Consider the following 12,411-nt stretch of genomic DNA (forward strand, 5'->3'; position numbering starts at 1 on the left):
TTCTTTCCTCCCACCCTCATCCCCACCCTCCCTGACCTTGGAGTGGCTCCAGGGTCCCACCCGATTGCCAAACTCTGAATTGCTGAATGTATTCGCTACCTCTTTCATTGTTTACAGAAAGCAGGCGAAGGCTTTGAAACTGAACCGGGGCTCGGCCGGGCTCTATATACAGACACGGATAAACACGGCAGCTTCGCCAAGACACTCGCCCCGGAGTTCCCCTTGAAAGCTCGCAAAGTTTTAGCTAGAAACGCTAGCCTTCTGGGGGAGGAGGAGGGAGGGTGGTGCAGCTCTGTATGTCAGCGTGAGTGTGTGAGGGTTTGTGAGTGTGTGTGTGTCTGTATGCCTGCGCGCGCCCAGGCCTGGGGACGTCCTGGCCACATCCCTACCCGTGCTGGACTGGTCTTCTGCGTCCTGCAAGGCAAAAAGCTAGAGGATGCCCGGAGCAGGCGTGTGGAGCAGGCGGCCGGTAGGCCCAAGCCACCGAGTGTGTGAAGGGGGAGGGTGGAGCCGCCTCTCCAGACGCCCCCGTTCTCCAGCCGAAGCCTCCCTCAATAAACTGACAACAGTGACATTTATTATTATTTAAAATTAAACAAAGTCTGCTCCCCGCTCGGCCCAAGGCCTGAGTGAACTAGGAGGCGCGTTCTGTTTATATCAACGAACTGCAGCCCTCTTCCTATTCCCCCAGGAAGGAAAGACACGGCCGAGTCCCACTTTCCCCCCCAGCATCAGCCTAGAGGATTTAACTATAAAAGGCCTGCGAAGTCTTCTGCGCCTCCGGCTCCCGGCGCACTTGCTCAGGCTGATAAACACTGCGAGGCTTCGGCTCCTGGGCTCGGAGGGAGAGGCCTCCATTCGACCCTTCCCGCCTTCTCAGAGTGAGCCGAGATAGGCCAACTTGTCTTTTCCCCTAGACACCAGGCTTGAGAATCTTTGCTTTCTGGGGGGTGCTCCTCAGAAGGTGGAGGGGAATTCGGAGTGCGCTAGGGCGCAGAGAGGTAGCAGAGACCGCACAGTTCCGGGCCATCCGCTCGCTAACGACCCCATCCTAGTTCAGGCCTCAGCTCTTTCTGAAACCAAATCTGGGAGAGTTTGGAATTTCTTCACTGAGGGCCAAGGAATTTCGACTCTCCAAGGAAGAGTGCCAGGCGCCTTGGAGAAGTTGTGCGGCACTCAGGAATAAACTCTTGCTAGAGACCAGTGTCAGAGGTCACCCACCGAGTTATACTGGGAACCGCGGCCTCCCCCGTCCTCCCGGGGCAGAGGACCGAAGCCAGGTCGGGAAGGCTGTGTGTACCTACGCGTGTGCGGCTCTGGGGCGCACACACCTTGGCGTACACGTGACTCCTTAGTGCCGTGAGGATCGGCGAAAGCACCTGGCTAGACTGATCCTCTAGGATGGGCGCCTACCTTTGTACCAATAAGCCTCCTCTCCCCACAAATATTCATAGTAGGGGTCTGGTTCTAAAAAGGGCAGTTAGCAAGAGTTGAAATGGAGGTCCCTTTGAAGCATCTTCAAAACCAGTTCTCTAGAAGCGCCCGCGTCCGGGATTCTGTTTTCCGGTAAAGACACCTACTGTTGCCCGCCTGCTGTTTTCTCCTCCCTGCTCCTTTCTCCTCCTTACAACTTCAAGGGAAACCCGGGCTGGATTCTGAGGAGAGCGGAACAGGGCCAGTTTCCGCTTCCACGTTTCTCCAGGAATCGCTTCTTCCCTTAAAATGGATGGAGGCTGTCTTCAAAATATTGGCATTAATTCCCGCCCCCACCCCCGTCCCTCTCTCTTAGGCGGATGTTTCCCAGTTACAAAGTGAAGGTGACCGGCCTTAATCCCAAAACGAAGTACATTCTTCTCATGGACATTGTACCTGCCGACGATCACAGATACAAGTTCGCGGATAATAAATGGTAGGCACTGGGGTGGCAGGTGGAGTGGGGAGGGAGGAAAGTGGAACCTTTCCTGAGAATTTGAATCGGTGAACATTATTTTTTTTTAGTTCCTACTGTGCGCTAAAGGCTCCTGTGTGCCTGTCCATTTGCTTTTCAATAATCATTCTCAGACAAAGAAAGTGCAACCATTAGCTCCCGTTTTCCAGATGAGAAAACGGAAGCTAAGAGGAAATGAGGTGCCTGTGTCTATCGCTGTACCCACAAGGTTGTGGGGTTTTACAAAGGGTATTGTTACCAAGCGCTGGAGGTATTTCTGGGGGCATAAAACCATTTACAGTTATTTTTTATGAGTTACCTACTTTGAACATGCATTTTTATGAAATTGCAAAATCGGCTCGTGGTATTGGAGTTAAACAGTTAAGAGAAGAGAGGCCCATGGCTGCCAGCAGTGCAGAGGGCTGACAATGAAGTCCTGGTTGAAAGCCCTCAAGGAGTTTTCTAGGCTTTTTGCACGTCCAGACCTCCAGAACCTGCCACTTGTTTATGGGATGCAAGAGGCTATAAGAAGAAAGAGCTGGACCAGGGGCCTGCCTGGACCCAGGCACCAAGTACGCTGGGGCATCTGGAATTGCAGATGCCTAAGGGAGATGGGAGAGCCTTCAGCTTATGTCTAGCTACTACTCAGCAACCCTCACCTGGTGCGTGAACTGAAGCATGCTCCAGCGAAGTTCGTTACCTCCAGACTCTGAGCCAGGCCTCTGGTCATACCTCTCCTTGGTCTAGGTCTGTGACAGGCAAAGCTGAGCCCGCCATGCCTGGCCGCCTCTACGTGCACCCGGACTCACCTGCCACTGGGGCTCATTGGATGAGGCAGCTCGTCTCCTTCCAGAAACTCAAGCTCACTAACAACCACCTGGACCCATTTGGGCACGTGAGTACTGTGCCCTGTATTCCACGCCTTCTCTCCCTCTTGTCCTCTCTCCCTTCTCACTGGGTTGCACTCTCTTGGCTCTGCATGCTCACACTTCTCCTTTTCTTTGCTTCATTTTCCCCCACTTTGGGCATTCTACCTCTGCCTCCTTGATCTGGACTTCCTTTTGCTTCCTTTTATTCCCCTCCATCTCATTTCTTCTCTCATTCCTTTCTCTTATTTCTTTCACCTCATTTGGCTTTCCCTTTGCTTTCTTTTTCTTCCTACGACTTCATTCTCTGTCTCCACTTCTCTCCTATGCAGATATCTGCCCCTTTGCAGTCCTCCCTGTGATCCACGCTCCCCAGCTCTGTGTCTGTCGTTCCTTGGTGGCTGGAGATATGGCCTGCCGGTTCACCTGGGCTGGGGCTGCATCCTTGCTGCTAGCACCCCGACCCTCTGCCTTTGCCTAGGGATGGAGGAATAACTGAAGCAGCTCATTCCAGGCCTGGAGAGTCTGTGAATTCGACCTGTGGTTAGGAGTGGAGGGCTGTGTTTCAGTCTTGCAGAAAATGTGGACCCTCTAGCCCAGTGGGTACCCAGTATAGACTGCACAAAGGCTGGACCACAGTGAAAGCCATATCTTTTCCCTCCCCACTTCCCAATCCTGCCCTATTATTGGGATGTTCCAGGGGTAGAGAGAGAGCCCAGCTCACCTGCCCCCTCTTTTACAGATGGAAAAATGAACTCATAAGAGGCAAACTATGGTGCCAGTGCCGCTTTTTAGCTTGATACTCCTGGGGAGATCTTTTTTTCTTTTCAACATCCAGCTTTCTCCCTTTCCACAGTGTGCCCAGAGCAGGCGAACCTAAACCACCATCCTAAACTTGGAGTCTGGATTGGACCCAAGAGAAAGGCCTGGTGAATTTCCTGAAACTGAACACAGGGTATTGAATGTGCAGCCTGCCCACCACCCAAAAGAATGTGTAGGCTTTAGTGGATTCTTAGTATAGGCATCACTTCTCTTCCCCAAAGAAAAACAAAACACAAAACACTGTTGAAAAAATGTCCCCAAATCTCATCGTAGGAGATAATCACTAGAACAGAACACAGATTCTGAATTCACCTTTAGAACCCTTAGCTGGATGATTCTGCAATACAAGTGGGTTCATTCATCTTAGGGCATTTGATCCTCATGGCAGCCTAGAGGGAGGACAGAGAGGCATAGCTTTTGCACGGGAGAGTCCAGGGGACTGGGGATGACTTGACAAGGTCCTGCAGCTTGTACTTGGGAGCAGAGATTTGAGGCTAGGTTTCTCTATTTGTAAAAGGGGTTCTCTGTCCTGGAAGATTGTAGCTTCAAAGAGGAGCAACAGACAGGCCCACGGTTGCCAATTTCAGGGAAAGGAGGGGGCTGGGCGGGAATGAATTTGGCCGAGGTGGGGAGGATGGTTTATGAAGGTCCAAATGAGAAATCTGCTCCTTCGAGGCCTTGGGGCTGAAGTTCTGAAGGCCCCAGGATCTAGGGTGGGAAGAGGATCTCAGGGACCCCCACTGATGGATGAATGCAGCTCTCAGCACGTGGGTGGGGAGGAGATTGAGTGGCTTGCTGGAGAGGAGAAAGAACTGTCCCCTTTCTGTGTTGCCTGCTAGGAGGGCCGGGCATTCCCAGGCAAATGCAGAGCCTCTCTGTTAAACCCGGGTGTTTGGCCCACGAGTCCTTCTTGCTGGGCTTCCCAGGAGGTGCTCTGTGCGTTCAGCTTGCGTGGGTGTTGGCTGACCCGTCCTGGCTATGTATCTGCCAGTACCCAGCAAGTACTTTACCAGCACCAAGGAAAACCGGGGCTGTTTCTAAAGGTCCCACGTGCATCTCTGGGCTGGCTCCTTCTGGAGAGTGGGACCCTTGGGTGGGGTCCTGCATGGTCCTTGACGCTGGAAAGTGAGACGGTTCCCGTTTCAGCTCCTAGCTTTCTCTCTGCTCCTCTGGAGTACACTGGAGTCTCTCTGGGGCGGATGCCTGTGGAAGGTGCACAAACCCCACCACCAAATTCCTGGCATCCCTGCCAGCTTCAGGACCTTCCCAGTTGGGGAGAGGGGCTCGGCACTGCTCAGAACTGCCCAGAAGCCAGGCGTTTCCACCCCGAACTCCGGACTTTCGTTCAGAGCCGCCCTAATGAAATTAGGAGCCATTAGATCGCCCTCGCGCTGATGTCTCCACACTGTCCCCAGCCGTCAAAGCAATTTGGCTAAGCCGGGCCGATGGCCGCGACGGCCTGGGACTGTGGCGGCCAGCGGGGCCCCGCTGCGTCTCTCTGTCGCCACGCCGCCCCGGTCGGCGTCGCTATCGGCCGGGGAGGCGGCCGGGCCACGGCGGCCGGAGATTAGAGCTGCGCGGCCCGGGGTCGGGCAGCCGCAGGGCCCGCGAGCTCCTCGTCCCTCCCCCGCCCGGGCCGCAGCTCCCCTCCCCCAACTACCTCCTCCCGCTCCTGCCGGGCTCCGGGGTTGGTCCAAGAATCCTGCCCCAGGGTCATCAATGCAAATAATCAAAGTCACTGAGACAACCTCCGCAGCTCCCGGGGAAAAAGCAGGCCAGATTTTCAGGCTGTTAAACGCGGTGATCAGTGCGTTCGGTGGCGATGTATGAGAACGTTTTGGTAAATATTAGCGTTAACAGCCTCCTGGGAGCATCAAAACCCAGGCGTCATCACAACAACAAACCCAGTTTTATTGGTAAGGATGCTCAGCTTTGACCAGCCCTGGCTCCAGCAAGAACGCGCAGCCTGGAAGTCCTCCTCCTCCTCTTCCTAATGATAATGGGGGTTGTAAAAATAACAGCATGACTACAGCAGTTAAGACCCCTCTTGTCCCTGAGAGCACCCCTAAACATGGGGAAGATAGGAAGGAAGTAAAAAGAGAATATTCCCGACAAAGCAGATGTAGCCGTTCTGTCTGAGGCCAAGTATGCAGATAAGTCTGGTTGTGGATCCTGAAATATGGTCAGGTCGGAGAAAGGGAGTTTCCTAGGCAACCAGCCCCTTCTTTGAGGGGCGTAAGGGGTGCCTCCTCCCCACACCTTATGACCCGACTTCCTTGGAAGCCAGATCACCTGCGCCCCCCAAATATCTTCTCTTTTCACTAACTTTACTTTGCTTGTTCACCAAACAAAGGCCCCAGATTTGAGGTCTAATCACCCACCCTAAGCCTCAGAAAAAGGCTGTGCAGCGAACTGGTGACTTTTTTTGCTGTTAAATTCCAGTTTTTCAAACACTTGGTCTCTTCTCTTGCATCCCTCAGAGATTTGGGGGTGGGAGTTATTTGTATGATTGTTTATTTGTTTGTCCCCTTGACCCCACACCACCTGTCAATCTAAAAGTGCCGTTCAGGCTTCCCAACAGACTCGGATTCCTCGATCCAGACTTGCTCAGCTCCCTTTAGGTGTGGGAAGTGCCCTATGCAGGGAGTTAATTTATTAAGCAAACTTTATTACGAATTCTGATTTACTGCTCTGTGTGCCTTGGGTAGATTCCTGGAATATTACCCTGGCCTTTTAGGTTGGAAATTGTTATTTTTGAAATGTTTCTTTTTAATGAAATCCCTGGCCCCTTTTCAAAACAGCGGAAAAATATCTATTTTTCGAGAGCTGGTATAACAAGGCGAATTTAGAGGGCGGGGAGCAGGGTTTTTATCTGGAGACAAAGGGAGTTTTGATTTTCTTACAATCTCATTTTCTTTATTATTTTTAGATTATTCTAAATTCCATGCACAAATACCAGCCCAGATTACACATCGTGAAAGCGGATGAAAATAATGGATTTGGCTCAAAAAATACAGCATTCTGCACCCATGTCTTTCCTGAGACGGCGTTTATAGCAGTGACTTCCTACCAGAACCACAAGGTAAGCCCGAAGCCCAGGAACCAGTGCCTGGGGCCGTCTGCTCTTTCTTCTGCAGTAATCTGCAAGGGTTTCCTGCTGGAACTTTGCTCCTCTGAATAGCAGCCGTCACCAACTTTGACACCAGGGTGCTGGGGTGGGGACAAAGCTGTAGCCTAAGAAGTTTCGGCTGTTTGTACTATGTCCGTGGGCTTGGCATAACGGTCACAACCACACATATGCACCCACACCAGTTAGAAACAAACCTTTCAAACCATATGGGCCATACACTCAAATGCCACAAGAAGGCATCCCATTAACTTTATGAAATGCCTAGTTGGAAGAAAGGTTGCTTATTGCACGGCTCTGGTGCGGCCGTTTCATTTCTGGGGCCACCTTTTCTGCTGGGATCAGTTTTCTCCTCTCTGCCTTTTTAATGTTTTTTTTTTTTTCCCTCCGAGAAAGGGTCTCATTCTGTCACCTAGGCTGGAGTGCAGAGGCACAGTCATGGCTCACTGCAGCCCTGACCTCCCAGGCTCAAATGATCCTCCTGCCTCAGCCTCTGGAGTAGCTGCGACTATGGGCACACACCATCATTATGCCTGGCTAATTTTTAACTTTTGTTTTTTGTAGAGACAGGGTCTTGCTATGTTGCCAGGACTGGTCTTGAACTCCTGGCCTCCAGCAATCCTCCTAGATTTGGTCTCCCAAAGTGTTGAGATTACAGGCATGAGCCACTGCACTCACTCTGCCTTTTAGATGCATCTCAACTGGCAACAGGGCAGGTAGCAAAGTTGCCAGGATCCTTAGGACTGCACTTTCCTGATGCTTCCCTAATTGATTCCGCAATCACTGACTCCAGACCACATTCTTGAGCAAGGTTTACCTTGTTAAAATGACAACAGAACAACCTGTGCCGCTAGCAGCTTGGAATAACACTCCCAGGACTTAGACAAGAGCCTGCAGAACCACAGCTTGGTCAGGGGAGGCACGCTATGCCTTCAGCCCATGCATTGGTCGGGAGAAGGTGGCTGCAGTTTGGTGTAGGGGCGGGATGCTGCCGGGTGGATTGTGTGAAAGTCAGAACCCATGAGGTTCAAAATCCAGGTGCCGGTTTTGGCATTTCAAAGCTTGACAATGACTTTGGAGCAGGCTGCCTATAACAGCAGGCTGGAGGGTGGGGGGAGTATCTTCTCTTTTTCCTCAAGAGAAAGGTTGTTTTGACTTGTCAGGATTTACCTCTGTTCCTTAGATACCTGAGTGCATGTGGATTCATTTTATTGCGGGGGGCAGGAGGGATTTGATGTTTCCTAAGCCTTGTTATGAAAAGATCTGGAATCTGGAGAGGCAAGAAATAGGTGCTGGGGGAGGGGCCCCTGCCCTCCTGGGGTTGTAGACTGTTAGGATTATTAAGCAGTGATTTGGGCTTAGAAGGCTGTGGGAGGGCAAGGTGGGAGGGGATCCATATGGGATCTGTGAGGGTAGATCCCCTAGATGGATGTGGGGATGGTGCACCCCTCCCCCCTTCGTAGCTCTTGTCCCCACCAGCAAGGCTGGGGTGGAAGGGGGACTGTAGGGGGGGGTCAGGGGGGCGGGCAGAGAAGGGTGAGAGGCAGGCTTAGCACCCCAGATCCTCCCGTCACCCCTCGAAGGTCATTCCAGTGCAGGCTGGCTTGGCAGAGAATGCCCCAGCTGAGGCCGGGACTGTTCCAAAATGCTGTGGGTAATCTCTAAATCCAGATTGTCTGTGAACAGGTCAAGCTGTGATAGATGGTTCCTTCCAGGCCACAAGGTCTGTCTGGGAACCCAGGTCAAGAGAGCTTCCTGCCCTCAGAAAGAAAACTCATTCCCCTCAAAACACCATTCCTTTTTAAAGGGGAAGGAGGATTTTTCTGAGTATCCCCAATTTGTTGAACTAACGAGAGCAAAACTGAGGGTTGAATGCCCTGAAAGGTACAAAACTATTTCAGGCCAATTTGAGTCTGACTCCTAGAAACTTGTTTCCCTCAATGGTTGCTGTAAACCTGTGTTTAGCTTTGTGGTGACGGTCACAGGAAGAAAAAAAAAAGAAAAAAATAGCAGTATAGAAGCTCAATTTTCCTATATATGTATATACTTACAGGCTCCCAGACCTGACAGGAGTCCAAAAATATATCAGATATTTCCCTCCTCTACCCCAAGAAAGCCCAGGTTCATGTAGGAGGACAGGAAGGGTGGACATATAAAAGTGTTTTTCTTGCTTAAAAAACCATCTGAATGCTCAGGTCCTTTGAAAGAAATATCCTAAATTCTGTGTAGTTATGGTCTTCAGATTCATCGGGTGTGGATAGATGTGGGAAAACTCTCTCTCTCTCTCCTTCTCTCTGTTGATAGCCTTATTGAAGAATAATTGTCATCCAATAAACAGTCACATTTGAAATAGACAATTTGGTAAGTTTCACCTGTACATACACACAGACACACACACACCCCTGTGAAACAGTCACTGAAACCATTTGTGAATATGCCCAACACCCTTTACATTTCTATTTAAAAAATTTCTTCCCTAATGCACATATTTAGTGATTGATGGGCATGAATGACTGCCTACCCAACGGGGTGTGTATGTGTGATTTTTTTTTTTAGCACAATCTAAGGAATTGTGTGTCTGAATGCTCACAGGTCTAAGAATGTGTGTCTCCAAATATGCATTTGGACATGTATTTGATGGCCATACTAAGGGTTCACACACAAGAATTGCTTTTTTTTTTCTTTATTGGTTGAGTCACCTGTGCATAAAGTTCTGTTTAGCCAGCCTGACAGATCCCTTGACATCTGGGATTGGAATTTCAGGGGGGACAACTTTCTGTTACCCTCCCCCACTTCTTACTGTAGAGCACCAAAGGCACCTATTTTCTTTTCAGGAGCAAATCCAAAACTGCTCTTTCCCAGTCAAGTGCAGGGCCCCTGCAAACATTCCCCTCATGGATATATGATGTGTGATTTAAATAAGCGGGCCAGGGTTGCATGTGATTTGTGGACTCAGTCTTGCTACTTTATTGTCTCACCTGGACCGGGTGTTGAGACTTCTGACTTCATGGGTGGAAGCCAGCTGAGCTTACCATCGCATAGGGTGAAGGTGGAGGACGGTGGAGGCAGATTGCTTGGGTTCAAATCTATTTGACTTTGGGCAAATGACTTAACTCCATTCCCCCATCTGTAAAATGGGGATAATAAGAGAACTCACCTCATAGGGTTGTTGTGAGAATTCAGTGAGATAATTCCCGGCAAGCGTGTCATGAGAGACCTGGCAGAGAGCTAGCACGGAGCATTAGTAATGATTGATAAGACCATTGATTGACTACTTAACTGATCAGTTCATTAACAGGGCCACTGCATCCAAAACAGAGACTTCTGAAAACTCTTTGCTTACTCATTCTAACTTCCTGGCTAGTTTAGAATCTGAAGACTGGGATTTTAAGTAAGTTCTTATTCCTGTGGTTGAAAAACAACTGCAAATGTTAGTCTTTGTGGTTTAGTTGGCTCATTCCCTGATCATGTCATCAATTCAACGACTATTTGTCTAGCATTTTGCCTTGGATAAATGAGCAGAGAAAGAAAAGCAATGCATGTGATTAACTTGCCAAGACAATTTGGAAAAATAAGGGCCACCATTTTTATGGTCAAAGAGCTCAGTGCCTTCAGAATGATCTTTCTGTGCTTGGATGTAGGTACCAGGTGGAGGTAGGTATGCAGCAGGGCTGATTTCTTAGGCTGCAATCACATACCCATATACCACAGGGCCTCTAATGACGAGACACATTTCCTCAGCCCAGTTGTGATCTCAGGCTGGATTTGGGACTTATTTCCCCAGATGGTTGACAGCTTGAAAAAGATATTTAAAAACTCAAATCTTCCCCAGCGACGTTCATTCTGTGAAACACGTTTTTGTAAAGTTTTCACTGCAGTTGTCAGCAGCTCCCAGAGCAATCCCTAGAAATATTTAGGTGTTAAAAAAAGGTCATGTGGGCATTTCATTTCCCTGTTCTTGCAACAATGGCTGTGTATGCAAGCAATGTCTATCCCCAGATATTAAGCTAACTTCGCCATTAAAAGGCATTTTCCTCCTGCTTAAATCATTGTGTAAGGAGTCTATATTTATGAGGTATGAGCTTTCTGGTTGGGACCAGGAAATGAACCCTTAATAGAGAGACATAATTAAGATTTTTGGCCCTCGCGAGGGTTTTTAAAAATTTTTTTCAAAAGCAAGAATTCACAACAATTATTCTCATTAATTTTTACAACCTCTGTCTCAGTTGGAGCTGGTATTTATATTTGTTTTTCCCCTACTCCCAACTCTCCCCCGGATATCCGGTTTTATGTTGATTTCGAATGGAGTACATTTGCATGGTGAATAGAAGTCAGTTTCAGTGAAGCCTTTGGTGGAACTGAGAAATCCAGGTGTATCAGTTTGTGTGCCCATGATCTAACACACAGCATATTAGGAAGGGACTTTTATAAACACTGATATAGTATGTGAGGGGACAGATATTTTAACCTTCAGATAAGCTAGTATGTTGACATTTCTCAAGGGTAATTCTTATGTTATATAGGTATCTATAATCAGTTTCCAAAAGAAGTTACATGTAAAGATCAACATACCTAAGTGTACATGTAAGAAATTGTGCTTATCTTGTGCAATCGTATTTTTGCAAGCTATGATGGTAAGCAAAAGATTAGATAGTAACCAATCTGTTTGAGGTGCAAGGAATGGATTTGAGCAAAAGTTTTTGCTGATAACATAAAATTCACCCTTTTCTTCTTTCCTTGGAGCAATTTTTTGTCCTGAGTTCTTGGTGGAGCAGTGACATCATGGACTGAGAACTAATTCTGATACTCAGATCCTCACTAAATTCTGGTGTCACAGCCTCACCGTCTTCAACATTTGCTTCTGAGACTGGGGTGGGGTGGAGTGGGGGGGGTGAGAGGAAAAGATGTGTTTCATCTGCTTTTAAATGGTCTATTTTTCCTTAACTTTTTCTGAGTCCATTAAAAAACGATTTATGGTCAACTGGGTGAAATTTTATTGTGGCAAAACCTGAATGAGAAAGAAAAACCCTATTAGGTGTTGGGTTTTTAGACTCTTAAAATACAAGTGAATACAGAAGTACACATCTTAAGATGACTTTCCAAAAGGAATTTATAGATTTTTCTATTCATTCAGAAGAGTCAAGAAAAAGTCTGAGGCTGGGCATGGTGGCTCATGCCTGTAATCTCAGCACTTTGGGAGGCCAGGGTGGGTGGATCATTTGAGGCCAAGAGTTTGAGACCAGCCTGGCCAACATGGTGAAATCTCATCTCTACTAAAAGTACAAAAAATTAGCTGGTTGTGGTGGTGGGCACCAGTAATCTCAGTTACTCGGGAGGCTAAGTGAGGCAGGAGAATTGCTTGAAGCCAGGAGGAGGAGGCTGCAGTGAGCCGAGATTGCACTGCTGCACTCCAGCCTGGGCAACAGAGTGAGACTCTGTCTCAAAAAATAAAAATGAAAAAAATGAAAAAAAAAATCTAAAAGCTATGGGAATCGACACAGTTAAACAAAAATGGGCTGGTTGTGGTGACTCACACCTGTAATGCTAACACTGTAGGAGGCTGAGGCAGGCAGATTGCTTGAGCCCAGGAGTTCAAGAACAGCCTGGGCAACATAGTGAGACTGTCTCTCCAAAAACCTAAAAAAAGAAAAAAAAAAAAGGTGGGGTGA

The 12,411-nt window shown here is 48.6% G+C and overlaps 1 protein-coding gene across 1 annotated transcript in view; it reads left to right on the forward strand.

Annotated features, from left to right (window-relative positions):
- Window positions 1–12,411, forward strand: part of TBX5 (T-box transcription factor 5) — a 54,101-nt gene that overhangs the window by 7,002 nt on the left and 34,688 nt on the right. Inside the window, exons 4-6 of the mRNA XM_012469012.2 lie at window positions 1,790–1,909; window positions 2,675–2,822; window positions 6,545–6,697. Of these exons, the coding sequence (XP_012324435.2) occupies window positions 1,790–1,909; window positions 2,675–2,822; window positions 6,545–6,697 (421 nt within the window). The remainder of the gene's footprint in view (window positions 1–1,789; window positions 1,910–2,674; window positions 2,823–6,544; window positions 6,698–12,411) is intronic.

Source organism: Aotus nancymaae, unplaced genomic scaffold (assembly GCF_030222135.1).
Source record: "Aotus nancymaae isolate 86718 unplaced genomic scaffold, 86718_ANA_hifiasm-v0.15.2.pri h1tg000021l, whole genome shotgun sequence".
Taxonomy (NCBI): Eukaryota; Metazoa; Chordata; class Mammalia; order Primates; family Aotidae; genus Aotus; species Aotus nancymaae.